The 18,392-nt window shown below is 42.8% G+C and overlaps 2 protein-coding genes across 3 annotated transcripts in view; one reads left to right on the forward strand and one right to left on the reverse strand.

Annotated features, from left to right (window-relative positions):
- The window catches only part of RAD54B (RAD54 homolog B), a 63,675-nt gene extending 62,774 nt beyond the window's left edge, over window positions 1-901 (reverse strand). The window contains exon 1 of the mRNA XM_041412987.1: window positions 814-901. The gene's annotated coding sequence lies outside the window, so the exon portion shown is untranslated. The remainder of the gene's footprint in view (window positions 1-813) is intronic.
- Window positions 902-1,022: 121 nt separating this feature from the next.
- On the forward strand, window positions 1,023-14,572 carry LOC121340100 (E3 ubiquitin-protein ligase NRDP1-like). 2 transcript variants are annotated; one of them, XM_041412531.1, is made up of 8 exons: window positions 1,052-1,135; window positions 2,533-2,607; window positions 5,222-5,335; window positions 6,298-6,521; window positions 7,744-7,883; window positions 9,625-9,787; window positions 11,552-11,672; window positions 12,635-14,572. In XM_041412531.1, exons 4-8 carry the CDS (start codon window positions 6,316-6,318, stop codon window positions 12,866-12,868), a joined length of 864 nt encoding a protein of 287 aa, XP_041268465.1. In that variant the 5' UTR covers window positions 1,052-1,135; window positions 2,533-2,607; window positions 5,222-5,335; window positions 6,298-6,315; the 3' UTR covers window positions 12,869-14,572. The 2 variants fall into 2 exon arrangements, with proteins under 2 accessions (XP_041268467.1, XP_041268465.1); XM_041412533.1 differs by lacking the exon at window positions 2,533-2,607 and having other exon boundaries at window positions 1,023-1,135.
- Window positions 14,573-18,392: the final 3,820 nt, after the last annotated feature.

The raw sequence follows: 18,392 nt of genomic DNA on the forward strand, positions 1-18,392 counted from the left end.
ATCAGAGTGAGAGTAGCAAGGCAAGGAACACCTCCAGACTACAACTAAATGAAAGAATATGCAAATATGCCCTTTCCTCAGAGACAGGCCGATACACCAGGGCACCTTGCACCTGCCTCACTGTTAGGTCTGGCTGCAGGGAAGCAGCTGCAAGCAATGCAAAAAGCACTGCTCCTAGCTGCTATTAGCAACCGTGCCTGACCAAACCCAGCGCACCACGAAACCACAGCCCAAATCGTCTCATGGGCGCCTCTGCTTGGTCACGCATTGAATTCGGTTCAGTACTTTGGTCCTTAAGGGTGCATTGGTAGCTGCACTGAAAATTAAATACACGTACAAAGAACTTTCAAGATTTTACACATGCAGAGCTCCGTGCACACGCAGAGGCAGAACAGCGGCTGTGGGCAGCTGCAGAGACCAGCATCAGCTTTTACTCACTTAAACTGCAGGCAGCGAGTGCATCGCCTTGAACATCAACATTACTGAAAAATCCCTTCAGATCACAAGTAGTGTAATGAATTTTTACAAGAGCATGTAGCGGTAGGACAAGGGGGGGATGGCTTCAAACTGAGGGAGCGGGTCTAGATTAGATGTAAGGCAGAAATTCTTCACTCTGAGGATGGTGAGGCGCTGGAACAGGTTGCCCAGAGAAGTTGTGGATGCCCCATGGCTGAAGGCCAGGCAGAATGAAGCTCTGAGCAACCTGACCTAGTGAAAGCTGCCCTTGCCCACGGCAGGGGAGCTGGAGCTGGATTATTTGTAGGCTCTTTCCCAGGGTCGCTTCCGCCAGGCCCCCGCCCGTGGCTCCCGTACCTGCGCTCCCGCCGCCGGTCCCGCCTCTGCGCTCAATTGTCCCGCCGCGCGCTCCCGGCAGCCCCACCGGCCGCACCGCGCGTGCGCCCTGCGCAGCCTTCCCTTGCCGCCGGGCGCGCGTGCGCGCAGGCCGCTCCGCGGGACGGGGCCCTGGAAAGGCGTTTCGCGCCCCGGGAGGCGCTGTCCTGCGCATGCGCAGTGCCGGCCTGCGGCATCTGTGCCACACGCAGCATGGCGGAGCGGCTGTCCGCCGCGCCGCCGTCGAGCGAGGGCGGCCGTAAAGGGAATCTCGGTTGCGCGACAGCGAGCGGCGGCGGGCGGGGTGAGTGAGCGGGGCCGAGCGGGTCGGGGCGAGGGTCGAGGGCCGGGCCGGGCCGGGCAGCGGAGCCCGGGCAGGGAGGTGCTGCGCGGGGTTTGTGCTCAGCGTTTGTCAGGGCCCTGCGCCGGGCCGGCGGCAGCATCGCTGGCGTGTGGGGAAGGGAGCGGGCAGGGTGTGTGCAGCTGTAAGGGTGTTTGTCGCTGCCTGAGGCAGCGCAGCTGCTGTTTCTTGGTGTCGGGTCCCTTCTCCAGATGTGTCCAGGCCAGCTCTGTGCCCTGTGACCAGGATCGTTGTCCGTCCCCGAAGCGCCTTCCCAGGCCGAATCCGGAGGCCTTTCCCCCGTTGCTGTACAGAATTCCCCTGGCACAGCTCCGAGGGGAGCGGGCTCCGCTGACCCTGGGCTTGGCTGGGATGGCAGAGCCCGGCCCTGCACCGCCTCGAAGGTGGCCACAGAATTAATTAGATTGGAAAAGATTTCTAGATCATCAAGCCCATTCCAGTGGCTGACCCACCCTTTCTGTAAAGAAATTCTTTCTGCTGTCCGGCCTGAAACCCAGCCCCCGGCACAGCCTGAGCCGGTGGCCTCTCATCCTGTCGCTGGTCGCCTGGGAGAAGAGACCGGCCCTCACCTGGCTGCAGTCTCCTCTCAGGTGACCGATGAGGTCTCCTCTGAGCCTCTTTTTCTCCAGGCTAAACAACTCCAACTCCCTCTGCCGCTCCTCATGGGACTCGTGCTCCAGATCCTTCACCAACTCCATTGCCCTTCTCTGGACTCTGGTCTGTGCAAGGCAGGTCATGGGTGGCACAGTTCTGAGTAGGCTTAGCAGGACAGCAAGTGTTATACAAAAATGTTCTTTGTCAGAATAGCTACAGTCGTTATGTAGTTCCTGGAAGAGGCCTTAAGTTGCCACGTATTTTTTATATAAGCTTTTTTTAAAAAAAAAATCAGTTGTTTGCATCAGTGTAAGGTGGTGTTGCTGATCATTTATTTCTCTGTCCCTTTTCTCTTACACAAATGTTCATCCAACTCTCCAGTGTACCAGTCTGGGGAGCTGAGCTGAGGGAGTGGAGTAGCACCCCTCAGCATCCTTGACCACTGCTGCTGTCTGTCTTTCTTCCCTTTCTGCCCTGGCTGCAGTTTCTTATCCCTGGTCATGCCCTGCTTACACAGTCCCTCGAGCTTTTGCTGAGCCATCTACTAGGAATTCTAGCTTAACAAATCAAATCAGGGTATAGTTGTCTGGTGAGTTGCATGAGCCAGTTCAGGAAAGGGGCAAATTAAATGTTCTAACTGATTCAAAGGAGGAGGTGGAGGGAGGTGGGAGCACATTAATTTGTGGATAGATAGGCTTGGGCTGCCGTAAGAAAACTGCCAAAGTTAATTTATTTCCCCAATTCAGTCTTAAAACAGGTCAGTTACTGAGAGTGATGCATCAAGTGCCTGAGAAACCACTTGTACAGTCACATGTGAAGGGGTGAGTCTGCCCCTTTGGGCACTGACGCTGCCTTGGAGTGGCTTACAGTGTCAGAGTGGCAAAAAACACACTAAAATACTGCTTCTGTATAGCAGGATTTGTGAACATAAAGGCTGAAGAAATGTCATGTCTCAGTGTCACCTCATCTCTGGGCCCTGCATAGACTGTGTTCCTCCAGCATTTCTGAAAATGCTGTCCTAGCCATGCACATCTGTAGTTCTGTGTGGTTCACTCCAGACTTTCAAACAGTTATGCTTTGTTTTGTCACATGAAAAAGAAGCATTTTTTAAAAATCAGAAGCTACTGCAGATCCAAAAATGAAGATCACTAATTTTATTTCAGTGTCCTGACTTTCACAGTGGAATATCTTTAATTAGTACCAGGCATTTAGCACGTTATGTGATGATGTTGGGAACTACATCCCACCTGTATTCTCCCTGTTACCATATCCACACCAAATCTCTATTTGAGGGCAGTGAAGTCCACAACTCAAGGCAGCTTTTGGATGTGCATCTGCCTGGCAAACAGCGTGGGATGACAACTGTTGAAAAATCACTTGATACCTCTGAAGCCTGGAGAAGACAAAACACCGTTTTGTCTGCAGGGAAAAATAAAACATGCAACAATAAGAAGCAAATAGCATGTCATAGTTTGTGTGCTCTCTCTCCCAAACAAAGAAATCTGTGCACAATGATACCCTTACAATTTATGCATCCTCCCTACATGTTCTTCACACGGCCCTTTTAGTCCAGTGGTGATTTTTGGTCTGGGGTCTTCTAACAGTTTATTGGATTCTCTCTCAGGCAAGCTATTAACTGTTCTTATCTTGAGTTGCAGCTTCTGCTGATGACCATGAGCTCCTTATCTTCTGGTTTGTGCTACTTGTGCACCTGCTCCCTGGTAGAGCATGGGAAACTAAAAGTCCTAGACTTAGGATAAACATTACTTAGCAACAACTAAAACATTGGTGTGTTGGCAACATTCTCATTCTAAAAGCAAAGCACAGCTCTGTAGCAGCTAAGGAAATTAACTCAAAGGAAATTAACTCAGTTCCAGCCAAAAGCATGTCTAGGACAAAGTCCATAGCTTTCAGCCTTAGGCTTCCAGCAACCTAAGCTACCTACAGCATTCTAAATCACAGAGTATTGTAATTCTATGTGACTTATTCTATTTAGATGTTATTTGCTTAAGCTAAGCAACTGACATCTCTCAACAAAATAATTTCTAGGTGCAATCAAAAAAGGAGTGTGACAATTGGTGAATTGTAGTAGAATTGGGAAAATAAGTTTTGAGGTCAAATGGAGAAGAGAGAAGTTTCTGGGGATAAGCAGAAGCTGAAAATTATCTCATTTTGTGGTAAAGTGAGCTGTACTGCTAAAGTGCATGACATTCATCAGATACTCTCCCTCTGCTTATCTCTTGACTAAGGTGCATCTCTTGAAGTTGATAAGAAAATAAAACATCTCTGGTTCTTCAGGTCAGGAAACTTCTACTGGGAGAAGGCTGGAACTTCAGTAGCAGCTGTTGTCATAGGTCCCAGATCCATGGCCACAAGGGTTCCAGTGCTGTGTTTTGCTGCTCCAACATGAGTCTTGAAAATGTCCTGAAGAATCCCCCTTGGTTGTATTTTTTGCCTCAAAGTTCCCATCCGCCCTGCATTTGAACTTCAGTTTGGCTGGGGCTTTATACATCCATATATATTTATATACAGAGGCACTTGTATATAATATATATATTTTGTTGTTGCTGTTGCACTTCACTTCCCTGTTAAGCACAAACAAAGTATTTTGTTCCCCATTTGATAAAAATGCTCTTTCTTGCATTCTGTTAGTCTTCAAACTCGCTAAAATATGCTGAAGAGTGACTTGGAAGACTTGATCCTCAGGGACTAGCAGTATTTGTGCAAAATCTAGCTCACAGCATCCACAATTCCAGTAGAACAGTAGAGTAGGACAGTAGAAGTACTTCGTTTTTCTCTCTTACCTGTACTTGAAAGTTTTCTAAAAGCAGAATCCTCTTGGATCCACCAAACCAAATCAAGGTGCTAGGCTTACAGTTCATATTATCTAATCTATATGTGCTGTTTAAGTTCTCTAGCATAACTTAAGGGGTTTAATAATCACATATTTTATGATGTTTTAAGTGAGCAACCTTAGTTATGCTACACAGCAATAATATTTGCCAATACAACAAACTTGACTGTAATAGGTTTGTTTCAAAAATGAACTGCCTGTCCTGACTGGATTAGAACAGGTCGATAAGGAACTTCTATCTTTTTGAGGAATATAATTTTACCAGATTTCAGTTGCTGCTTTTCAATAATACTAATTCTGTTGTCTTCAGTCTTACAAACAAAACTGGATTCAAAATTGATCATTAGTAGGGTGTTCAGTTTTGTGATAAATATCTGCATTAGTAGGAATTGAAACAGAGACTGAAGATTATTTTCACCCTAATCTAGTCAATTTTTTTGTGTTGAATTGTAGGTTTTCAGTGGCTTGCTTTGGAAAACTTGGTTTTAATGGGCTGTTAGACAGTAGCTGGCTTGTTAGACATAGGATTCAGTAACTTAGGAAACACTACTGAGCCTTACTCTTTCTAATTTTTCTCACAGGCATACTAAAGCAGTGAAGAGAAACTGAAGGAAGCATTACATGCCTTACTGATCATAAAACTGTTTCTGAAGTATTTGGGCAAACTACATGTATATGTAGTGAAATCTACAAAGGTAAGATATCTTCCTTTTCTATTTTATTCAGAAAACCTCATGACTGATGAAAACCTCTTTCATGAGTCTCAGTGGGTTTACAAAAGTAACTTTATATGTCAAGGAGCAATGTGAAGCCTAAAACTTACTCTTTTAAGCAAGTTCTGTGGAGTCTTGCCAAATTCCACAAGGTTTTTCATTATAGAATTTAGATGAAGGCAGATTGCCCATTAGTTCTTCTTCACAAAGCTTTGAAATCCATTGAAAAGCTTCTCAGTTTTATAAAATAGATCATGTAGGAAAAGACAGTATCTCTTCATGATTTCAGGGTTAGCTGCAGTTTTGGCTTCTTTTACTTCCTGAATATTAAGTATGTCTCTAAGCATGTGGAGATCTCATGCTGTTTCCTCTGAAATGGAGGTCTACAGTGACTAGAGAATCTTTTTTTCAGCATGAAAGCAACATCTTAAGTGATGTGCAGTTCATCAATCCAGGATTTGCTAGCTGAAAGTACCGCAGCTGTTGTTGGTAAGAGCACAGTTTTGTAAGTTTGTTAGGCATTATATGAAAGGTACTAAAATGGAAAGCAAACATTTGCATTTGAACTTCTTTGATGTTTCTGCTTCAGGTGGGATTGGTGTAAATAGAAACTGTATGTTTCACAGTGGCTGCTACCATTATGCTCAATAACAGCATTCAGAAGAAGCGCAGCTCCACTGTGCCCAAGTCTTTGCTTTCAGAGTTCAGAATTTCTTGATAGAAAATTGTGATTCTGACATCCAGCAGTACAATTCTCAAATTCCCACTTAAATCTGAAAGTCTCTGAAGTGTGTAAATGTTTGTTTGCATTCACACATTCACTTCTTTATTCATTTTATGGCCTCCATGCTTTTAGAATTGCTGTCAGGCCTCTTTGTGGACCTACCCATACAGATTCAGCACAAATATTGCTTTCTTTCTGTGTGTTTGGTGTTTTTGAGCAGGTTGAAGGTGTGGAGAGCATGGGTTACGATATTGAGCGCTTCGTGGGCTATGTTAACGAGGGGCTCTTGTGCTCCATCTGCCGAGACGTGTTGGAAGATCCGCTGCAGGCTCCTTGCGAGCACGCTTTCTGCACCGCCTGTATCCATGGGTGGCTTGTTCACCACAGCAACTGCCCTGAAGACAGACAAGTGATTGATGTGGCTTTGCTGCGACCTCTCTACAGGTATCCAATAATCTTGCTGTGTGCTGAGATTACATTAATTTAGGATTTCTGTTTCGCTTGCACAGCTTCATCTCCTGTGGATACTGTTGCTCAGGCTGTCTTTATCCGGTATGCCTGCGGCAGACACCAACTACTTACATGAAAGCATTGGCATTTTCTGTTTATTATAACTGTTAGGGTGTTCGGATTTCAAAACTGAAGGGACACTTAGTTTGTTCTCCACCTTTTTATATCCTGAATGTTGATTCTAGATGCCTGTCTGGATATTATTCTGAATGTCCTTTACAGCATCAAAACTTTTCCATGCTTGATTTTAGAGAAAGCAAGCGAAGTGACTCTGGATGACAGTCACTGCACACTCTGTATCTCTTTTCAGTCTTAGTTAGATGCTGTAGTGGGGTTTGTAATTAACAGTTTCTGGAGATATTAACCAAATTTCTGACCTTCAAATCCTATTTAAAAAAGATCTTTAGACATAGGAATGTCTGTTGTGAACCACCTTGTCGTGTAAATCAGGCTGTTCTCACTAGTGCCTTCTATAACTGGTCAGGCACTTGGACCATGATTGTTGTTGGTCTTTCCCAAACAAACTGTTCTGTTTTAAACTGTTAATTCTTACTAGTGTCAGAACAAAACAGTTTAACAATAGATGCTGCTTGCTGTTTAACATCTGCATTATCTAATCTTGCTCAGAGTAACAGTTATGTATTTAAAGTCTCCAGATACAGTAAATTTAACTTTGTTAGTACTCATAATGTAATTTCATTCATGAGATTTTATATGTGGAAGTTAGCTACAGTGTAGACAGAGCACTAGAGTTTAATTTTTAAATTGTTTTATCTGTACTTACTGTAGTCCTTTAGTCTGGCATGTTTAGAACCACAGAACTTAAATAGCAATTGAGTAGCCCTGGTGTTTGTAATTGATAATATCTGCTGAGCCAGTGAACAGTCACAATTAAAAATTGTTCCAAAATAAAGATTTTATTTGCTCATTTAAATTTGGAGACTGAATGTTCCATTAACATTCTTTCACTCTTTCTTTTTTGTTTTTTCCTGATATGGTCACTTGAATTCTTAAAAAAAAGAAATAAATTCGGCTAGTTACTCACAATTTTTCCTAATGGAGATTAGAATCTTGCTTTCTTTTCCCAAAAGTTGAAAATACAAATGTTTCAATAATGTTCCCAGATTTAAGAACAAATTATTTTCTTTGCATGCAGATATATGAAAAATGATTTAAACCGTCTTCAGCTACATTGCAGAAACAGAGAGTATGGCTGTGAAATGGTTTGTTCTCTGGAGTCTATAGACAGGCATGAAAGGGAGTGTGAGTACAGTCAGATACCTTGCTCCAATGCTGGTGAGTAACAAAGAAGTTGAATCCTTTATATTAAACAAACATGTTTGTCATCTTCCCATTAATAGAACTGCAATAATGGCCATTATTTCTTAACAGAAATGCAAAGCTTTGGCATGATTTGCTCTTTACAGCAGTGTTTTTGAACAAACTGTAACACCAGTTTATGGCAGTCATGATGGTTAGCAACTGTTTCTTATCCAAAAACTAACCAAAATTAATATGGAAAACTTTGAATGTATGAAAATGTAGTAGTTCATTAGTTTTGCTTTCTGTGAAGTTATGAGTTTGTTTTCCAGTTCTGACTGCATGTTTGGATTTTGGAATGAATGCAGTAGCCCCTGCAGAAGACTTGGGGATCATAATTTATTTGTAAAACACCTGGTTGCCTGGTGCATGTGCAGGTATCAACTCTGTGACATAGCTTTAACAAGAATATACCTTGGAAAAAAAGAATTATTCTAAGCTAAATTCTAGGTAGAATTGAGGTTTTTATTTAAAGCAAGGCTACACCTCCTGAGAAAGAAACATATCTCTAAAAAGGAACATACTGTTGAAAGTTGAATTAATTTGAAATGTTGTCTGGTCCTAGGTAAAGGTAAAATCTAATTAATGATGCTAAAGGCATAGTTGAATCTGCCATTGTAATTAATTATGAGATGGTTAAGGTACTAGACCTGCTCTGCTAGAAGTTATAATTTTTCTCAGAAGTGACTTCTGCAGATGATTGATTCACCTGTTCTACTTCCTACAGAAACAGTAGTTTTTTACAGATTTCTGTTTTTACACCGCACTGGGTGTCTGGTGTTTGTCATGTGAAGGCTCTTACATCTCTTCAACTCTTTCCCAAAAATACATGGAGTGTGTTTTGAGTACCTCAATTACCAATCATTATATTTATTAGTAAAGCTCTTCTAGTACTCATTTGTCATTTTCTGGTATGGTTTGTTGGGAAGTTTCAATACTCCATTGTTTCAGTTTCCTTAAGTTGATATTCTCTTCAAATTAAATGCAAGTGTGTATTTCAACAAAGTGAGCCTCAACAATTAAACTACAACTTCCTGAGTCTGACTTCATAAGTTGAGACTACAAACTTCAAGTTTAGAGTGTTAAATATAGCAATAATTTACATAGTGCTTATTTTTGATTCTTTACATTTTACTTTCAATTACTACAGAACAGCAAAGTTTGTATCCTAGAATTTCTGTGGAAATATTTCTATCTTTGTACGAGTTATTAAATGTTCATAAATAAATGTTCTAACTTATTATTATGGTCCAGTACATTATGGATAAGACCAACAAATTGTCTGGAAAACAAGTTTACATTCCATCTCACCCACATCTCTCTTTACTATACCTTTGGACTTTTCTTTAAGTTTAATAGTATAATATTTTTTACACATGTGTATTCTTTATAAATTCCAGTCATTGAAATCTATGATGGTAGCTAGTGTCTTAGTTTTGCATCAGGATTGTCATTACTGAAGTTGATGTAATTGCAGACCAGCAGTAGTAAACTTTATAGAAAATACCTCCTTCCAACCCTTCAGTATTTTCAGTTAACGTGTGTCTTAATAAGACTTCTTAACAGCGTTGTACGAGTAGCTACATATGTGTAACTGTCATATTTCATATCCTAAAGAAATCACTTCCCTCACCTTCCTTTCTTGAGTGTTTTTGTTTGGAAAGACTCAAATGCTTTTGTTGTAGCCGGCTGTGTTGCCTCGCTCCCCCTTGCTCAGGCTGCAGCGTGCAGATCGAGCGGCGTAACCTGGACGGGCACCTGGCGGTGTGCGAGTACCGGAGCCGGGAGTGCCCCAACGGCTGCGGCTACACCCTGCTCAGCGCGGAGGACTCGCAGCACAACTGCGTGGCCGAGCTGAGGACCGAGCTGGAGCTGCTTCGGTACAAAGCTTCCCTTCCTCTCGGGTCTCTCTTGGGCTGGGCTTAAAGGCATTGCGTCAAGCACTTTGAAATACTAGCGCTGCATTCTGGTATGTGTTAAATGGTCCGTTAATTACTTGATGCTAACGGGCCAGAATTTTATTATGTGTCAGCATAGATTTTAAATTCTTGCTGTTTTGATTCTTTTTTGTTGGGTGTTGTTGCAGTTCGTTTGAGGGGGCTCCCTGGGGAGTCCCCGGAGGGCCCCCTAAGCTGTGTGTTCCCTGGTAACAGCCAGCAGGCAAGGAGACTCCACACGCCTTCTGAGGGTGCTAATTAGCTGAGGGTTTATTGGGGGTCCCACCCCCGGGAGCAGCATGGCTTCTGAGGGAGAAGGGGGGAAGGGGGAGAGAGGGAGAGCCCAGGGAGAGGAGGGCCAAGAGAGAATCTCATCTCCCTCTCACAGCTTTAGAGGGAGATTCAAAGTGGGCGATGAATAAGACTTGTGCCAATGGGATTGCAGATACCTGAGACTTCAGGGGAGGATCACAGGCTTGCAATAAACCATACATCTTCGAGGGGTGAGACAGAGCATGCCATTTAGCTGAAATGTAACACCACAGGGCGTTTTTTTCTAAGTTACCATAAATCTTAAAATACCTCGCAGTTGAACTTGCTTAAAATTGCTTGCAGTTGAACAGAATTGCTATTTAAAATTACAAAAAACCTAAGAAAATGGAAGCTGGCAATTTAATTTTTCCACTGGCCTGTTTTACAGACGAAGCCACATTATTTAATAATTGTATTTAGTTTATGTTTTTATAGATTGAGAAGATAAAAATCTAATTATTTTGGCAGGTACCGGTAGATTCAACCACTGAAGGTCTAATTTTGATTTTTTTTTTTAAGTTCTGGTAGATAAACAATCAGTGAATATGGCTCTTCTTACCAGCATCATTGTTTTCCTCTTACGTAGGTTTCCCTTTTCATTATATTCCAGTTGTACTGTTTTTTCCCCGCTCACACTCCTTCCCATTTGTATCTTTCAGCTCCTAAGTGTTGTGCTTTTGAACACTGCTGTGAAGTCAGGCTCAAATAGGGTTTAAATGCATTGGGACACAAGTGATTCTGCTACCTGGTTTCTGAACTCAGAAGGTTAATGTAGTGCCATCTGGTTTTGGCTGTGGAGCTGTGTGAGTGACTAGGCTGTAACAGTTTACTGCATACTATCATTTAGTATCCACCATAAAAGTGAACAAGATTACACAGAGCCATGGAATCATTTAGATTGAAAAAGAGCTTTAAGATCATTGAGTCCAGCAGTTAATCCAGCACTGCCAGGCCCACCACTGAACTGTGCCTGCCATGTCCACACACTCAGGCTATCTCACTTCGTTACATGTTTAGCAGTACTATAGGATTCAGACTTTTTGTCTTGGCTGCCTCTATTTCATAACACTCAGGAAGAACATACTGTAGGCAAACAGCAGAAAATCACTTAAAGTCATAAATACACCTGCTTGAGCTCTTGGAATATTTTATTTGAGGAATATGATATGATTGTCCCTCTATAGGCCCTCATAGGCACTTTAATGCCCCTGGGCACAATGCACTTCTTTATACTGTTTTTCTTTTTAAATTAATAAATCATGCCTCTACAGAGGCATCCTGTAGAGCTTGATGGGAATCAGTTCAGTCTGCTTGGCTGCCGGAAGGCTTTCTGGATTTTGAAGATCATTCTTTTCTCTGCTTACAAGACTTAACAAGGAGAAATAAACTTTTTAGGTCAGAAATGATCTGCAGAGTGGAAGAGGCAAAACATGAGATGGAGTCAAGGTTAGATTCACAGAGAAGGCATATGGTCCAAAAAGAGAGTATTCTGCAAAATGAAATTGAAGAACTAAAGGTAAATACAATGCTTGTTTTTTTCCTCTCTTAACAAGTCTAGGTTTTTGCTTTTCCCAGTAGCAGTTTCTTATTTTGTAAATAAAGTCTCATATAGAGGAAAATGGCATTAAGTATGGAAAGCAAAACCATCTAAGCTTTTCCAGGTTAGCTCTGTGGAGGAGCAGGCTGGATGCTGTATTCCTGTGGTTTGTCTGCTTCAGGTTCAGTGGAGCTCACCTGGGTACTCCACCCGTGTTCTGTGCGTGCGTAACATTGTCAGCAGATCAATCTGAAACTGATTTCAGTGTCTAAATGTAGAGTATGCATCACAAACTGGATGTAATTTAAACATCCAGCTCCATTTTTAATTGCTGTGCAGAGTGGCTTAGTCCAGAGCTGACACAGAGCCCTACTGCCAAGAGTGGTATTTGCACTGTGACCAGAAGGTTGGAAAGGTTCACAGTAAACTTCATCAAGTAACAAGCAAGACTGTCTTATCCTTTTATTCATCCTCTTTTTAGTATATCACAGAAAAAATATTTTTAAAGAAATCATTTTTAAAAGCTTTATAAAGATTTTAAAAACTTATAGTTTACATTTTTATTTTTACTGAATTTGATGTTAAATCCTTGAAGAATGTATCTGAACATAACCACAATCATATTTTATTTGGATTCTTGAAATAGAAAATAAAAGTGGCATGTGGGTAAGTTGGCTGTTTCTATCATACTTCGTAAGAAAAAAAAATAAAAAAACTAAATATTTTTGAAAAACATGGGAATCTTTAGACCAAAACTATCCCACAATATGAATGCTGGATTGTGTCTCAAATTGTTTACATTTGTTGCACTATCAAAAAATTATTTTGGTGGTTTTTATTCCGAAGACTCCACCACCCTACGTGTGTGGCCAGTTTGACTTCATTGCACCATCATTAGGAGAGGGTTTGTTTCTTGCAGTAAATTTCTATTTGCATTTCAGAGCCAGATGTCACGAATGATGTCAGATGTACGGTCTCTGATGGCTGCGGAGAGGCAGCACCGTCAAGAGCTGGAGCAGGCAGAGCTGGAAAAACGGGAGTTAATGGAGCTGCTGAAGGGGCTGCAGAAGGACTGTAGATTGACCACTACAGAGGGAAGCAGGAAGTCAAATTTCCGTCCTTTGACACGACTAGAGAGTGTAAAAAGAAAACCTAGGGAAGTTACAGTTATCTAAATAGTACTAAGCTCAAAAAGCATTTTCTTCAAATACTGGCTTCTGGCAAACTACTATCTTTGAATGATTGGTAAACTTTATATAATTTATTATTTACTTGGGGTTTTTTGAAGTCTAAATTACAACTGAATTTCCTTTGGGGCCATAAAAACAAAGAGAAGATTTTTTCCTAGGGGAATACTGGTCATTAAAACCAGTAATTGGAAGACATATTTTTAGTTAATGTTTTTATAAAAAGGGAAAGGATATTTGATTTGTTCTCTCTTTACTGCATCACTTACAGGAATCTTTCAACACTGAGAGCTACAGCATTTTAAAGTCAAAGATGCGGACTATTATGGACCAGGAAGAAAAAAACATTTCAGTATCACTGTTTGAAACAAGAAAGCAAATGTGATCATTTGGGATGTACTTAATTTGGGGAAAAGAGAATAGTAGAATTAGTAAGTCAGTAACAGAAATTAATAAGATTTTGTTTGTTTGTAGTCAGTAGAAGGTCTTATTTCAAAGGTGGAAAGTAAGCACTTTAAATTGTAATTCTTCTGCTATCTAAGAGCTTTGGGTGAGTTTGACTGTAGCTTTAGAGCTTCCTCTCATTTCTGAGGCTGATAACACACTGAAGAGACTAATACTAAAGCCTGAGGTAGTAGAATAACCTAAAACCCTTTAAACAGATGTGTGAATAACTTTGAGTTTGTGGGAATGGATCTGCTTCTTACTTTAGAATTTGAAGCTTTTATATGTGAAAACTATCAGGTATTTCTACAGGATCTTTTAAGCATAAGACCAGTAATTTGGTACTCAATGTCTTTATATATAAATACCTAGAGTAACCTTAATTTTCTTGTGGCAGGTTTAAGGCTACTTGATATGCACAAGAGATGAATATTTGCACAGTCACTTGGGCTTCAGACAGCTGTGTTAGTGCTCAGGCAGACTTCAGGGAGTGCCAGAGCCTGGCACTGGCATCAGAGGGTAACAGAACACCTGTGTGAGTGCAAGTAGGTCAGTGATCTGCTCTGCTTAGCAGTGCTACTCAAAGCAGGGGTGCAAGGGTTAAGTGACATTAGAGCATCTAAGGAAGAGAGGGGCTGATAGAGCCATTCTCTGCCTCCCCTGAGGCAAATGTACCAGTCAAATGCACCTCAGAAAGTGGAGGATCACTAGAGATGAACCTAGAGTGGCAGGTCTGTGATGCAGGCAAAACCATTGACCCAGCTAAAGTGCATCTACACCAACACACAGTGTGGGCAGCAAGCAGGAGGAGCTGGAAGCCATTGTTCAGCAGGAAGGTTTTGATGTTGTCACCATCACAGAAACATGGTGGGATGACTGTCATCATGGGAGTGCTGCAGTGGCTGCATATGAGCTCTTTAGAAGAGACAGGCAAAGCAGGAGAGGTAGTGGGGTGGCACTGTACAATAGGGAGTGTTTTGATAGTATTGAAATTGATGATGAAGATGACAAGGTTGAATGCCTCTGGGTAAGGATCACAGGGAAGGTCAGCAGGGCAGATGTCATGGTGGGAGTCCCTTGGAGACCACCAAGCCAGGAACAGGCTGATGAGGCATTCTACAAGCAGTGGCAGAGGCATCACAGTCACCAGCCTTTGTGCTCATGGATGACTTCAACTTGTCAGATGTCAGCTGGAAGTACAGCAGAGAGGAAGCAGCCTCGGGGGTTCCTAGAGTGTGTGGAAGACAGTTTTCTTAGACTTTCTAGCTAACACAACTGGTAAATGAGCCTAACAGAGAAGGGACCCTGTTGCTTGTGGGCAAAGAAAGGCTGGTGGGTGATATGATGGTCAGTGGCCATCTTGGGCAGAGTGACCACAAACTGTTAGGGTTTTCTGTACTGGGTGAAGTAAGGAGGGGAACCAGCAAAACTTCTGCCTTGGACTTTGGTGAGCAGATCTTGGCCTGTTTAGGACATTGATTGACCAAGTCCCTTGGAAGTCAGTTCTGAAGGGCAAAGGAGTCCAGGAAGGCTGGATAGGCTTTAAAAAGGAATTGTTAAATATTGAGGAACAGACTGTCCCCATTTGTGGAAAGACAAGTTATATGGGAAAAAGACCAGTGTGGTTAAACAGAGAACTTAAGCTGGAACTTAGGGGGGAAAAAGAGAAGATATAATCTCTGGAAGGAGGGTCAGGTAACTTGGGAGAACTATAAGGATGTCACAAGGTCATGTAGGAAGAAGATTAAAAGGGATAAAGGCCAGCTAGAACTTGATTTGGCCACTACAGTTAAAGACAACAAAAAAAGTTTGTGTAAGTTCATTGGCACCAAAAGGAGGGTCAAGGAGTGTCTTCACCATTAGTTGAATCCAGAGGGTGGTGTAGTAACAGGAAAAGGCAGAGGTACTTAATGCCTTCTTTGCCTCGGTCTTCAATATCGAGATCAGTTGTCCTCAGGATACGCAGCTCCCTGAGATGGAAGTTGTTGATGTGCAAATGAGTGAAGCTCCTGTAGTCCAGGACAAGATGGTTAATGACCTGCTGTGCCAGTTAGACACTCCCAGGGCTATGGGCCCTGATGGGATCCACCCCAGAGTAATGAGGGAGCTGGCAGAAGTACTCACTGGCACTACTGAGTACTGTGTCCAGTTCTGGGCCTCTCAGTTTGGGAACAACGTTGAGATGTTTGAGCATGTCCAGAGGAGGTAATGAGGCTGGTGAGGGGCTTGGAACACAAGCCCTGTGAGGAACGACTGAGGGAGCTGGGGGTGTTTAGCCTGGAGAAAAGGAGACTCAGGGGTGACCTTATCACTCTCTACAGCTTCCTGAAAGGTGGCTGTGGTCAGGTGGGGTTGGTCTCTTTCACCAGGCAGCAACTCGCAGAACCAGAGGACACAGTCTCAAGCTGTGTCAAGGGAAATATAGGTTGGTTATTAGGAAGAAGATTTTAATAGAAAGAGCAATAAGGTACTGGAATGGCCAGCCCGACGAGGTGGCGGAGTCACCATCCCTGGATGTGTTTAAAAAAAGACTGGATGTGGCACTCAGTGCCATGGTGTAGTCGAGGTATTAGGGCATGGGTTGGACTCAATGATCTTGAAGGTCTCTTCCAGCTTAGTGATTCTGTGAATTTGCCAAAACACTTTCAATCATCTATCAGCAGTTCTGCTTAACTGGAGAAATTCCAGGTGACTGGAGATTAGCAGATGTAACACCCATCTATAAGAATGGTTGGAGGGATGATCTGGGGAACTACAGGCCTGTCAGCCTGACCTCAGCTCTGGGCAAGGTTCTGCAAGAGATCATCCTGAGTGCCATTACATGGCACAGGCAGGACAACCAAGGGATCAAGCCCAGAAAACATAGATTGAAGAAAGGCAGGTCCTGCTTGATCTGATCTCATATGACTAAATGGCCTGGTGAGAAGGCTGTGGATGATATTTATCTAGACTTCAGTAAAGCATTTCACACCATCTTCCACAGCATCCTCCTAGAAAAACTGGCTGCTTGGGACTTGGATGGGTGGACTCTCCAATGGTTGTCAGTCTCAGAGTGTGGTGGGGAATGGAGCTAAGTCTAGTTGGCAGCTGGTCACTAGTGGTGTTCCCTAGGGCTCAGTATTTGGGCCAGTCCTATTTTAACACTATTATTAATGATCTGGACGTGGGGATTCAGTGCATCCTGAGTAAATTTGCAGACACCACCAGGTCAGATGGGAGTGTTGATCTCCTTAAGAGTAGGAAGGCTCTGCAGACAGACCTGGACAAACAATGTGCCAAGGACAAGTGCACGAGGTTGGGTAAGGCAAAGTGCTGGGTCCTGCACTTGGCTTGCAGCAACCCCATGCAGTGCTACAGGCTGAGGGCAGAGTGGCTCAAGAGCTGCTCAGCAGAAAGGGACTTGGGTGTGCTGGTTGACAGCCAGCTTAATATGAGCCAGCGTGTGCCCAAGTGGCTAAGAAGGCCAGTGGCATCCTGGCCTGTGTCAGAAATAGTGTGGTAGTGATTGTCCCTCTGCATTTGGCACTGGTGAGGCCACACCTCGAGTGCTGTGTCCAGTTTTGACCTTTCACTTTAAAAAGGAAATTGAAATGCTGAAGCGTGTCCAGCAAAGGACAACAAAGCTCATGTAAGGTCTAGAAAGCTTGTCTTGTGAGGAGCAGCTGAAAGAGCTGGGTTTGTGAGTCTAGAGAAGAGGAGGCTCAGGGGGGACCTCTTCACTCTCTACAACTCCCTGAAAGGAGGGTGTAGCCAGGTGGGGACTGGTCTCTACTACTGTGTCTACTGTGAGAGAGTAAGAGGAAATGGCCTTAAGGTCAGACAGGGGAGATTCAGATTAGATGTTAGGAAAAAAAAATTCACTGGTAGGGTGGTCAAGCGTTGGAATAGGGTGCCCAGGGAGCTGGTGCAGTCACCATCCCTGGAGGTGTTGAAGAGTTGTCAGGATCTGGGCCTGACCAGTGGTTTAGTGGTGATGGGGTTGCAGGGCTAGTTCTGGGTTGGCAGTAGAACTTGTTCTCTTCCACCCTTTATGATTCTATGATTCAGAGTTTGCAGTAGGATTTTTTAACAGACCCACAAATCAAGGAGGCATTTATCTTTAAGCACTGCATGAGAAATCTGTTCAAAGACTTTCTCCAAACTTTTTACACAGCCTGTTCATGTTGCTTTCAGTGGTGTAACTAAGCCATATTCTCAGCTCACCAGTGGACTAACTATAGAGATAGCTGGCCTTCTGTTTACTGAATGTATTAAATCAGTTTTGGAGGCTCAGGAAGATGTGTGCAGGTTCAACAACCCGAATATGTTAATTTTATAGTTTAGAAAGCAACTGCATTACTGTGCATGCCTTGCTGTCGCTCAGAGCAATGCTTTTATAGCTAATAGCATAACCAAAGAGAGAGGCAGCAATCTGCTTTAGCACATAGTCTACATTATGAAGATTTGTGGTCAGAGCTGTCTGAATTTTAGACATTAATAAATCCTTCTATCTTGCTGTTTCTTTAGTACCACTGAGGCAGATGTGCACATATTCAGGTCTTACGTATTTAAAAACTGGTCTTGTGTATTTAAAAACTGACATAAATAGCTCTTCTGTAAAGTAATTGAGAGTATTTGGGGCACTAGCAATCTCACCAATTCGTGCCATAGCACATCTCTTAAGCAGCCATATTTAATAATCTAAAACAGTAAACCAGTAGCTATAATTTGGGAAGACCTTCATTCACACTAAATGTTCAGTGGTCAGTTCACTTACATCAGTGTGTGTATCAAAGCAATAGGTAGAAAGTAAGAATGCTGTTACTCTGTTCTGGACTAGCAAGCTGTGCGTGTCTGTGCTCTGCGTGACATTATTGCAGCATTCACGCTAATTTTCAAGCTTCTTCACAACACCAATTTCATGCTGTTAGGTTCAGTTAGTGCTTTTCTGTGTACTGTAACTGTGTGGTTGTGATGTGACTTTGCCTAATGTAAAGAAGAAAATTCCTTCAAAATCCATTAGAACTTGATGAGCTGGATCATCTTTCCTGAGTCAGAGAGCAGTAACCCAATCTCTTCTGTTCTGACC

Source organism: Onychostruthus taczanowskii, unplaced genomic scaffold (assembly GCF_017590055.1).
Source record: "Onychostruthus taczanowskii isolate IOZ18803 unplaced genomic scaffold, ASM1759005v1 scaffold4, whole genome shotgun sequence".
Taxonomy (NCBI): Eukaryota; Metazoa; Chordata; class Aves; order Passeriformes; family Passeridae; genus Onychostruthus; species Onychostruthus taczanowskii.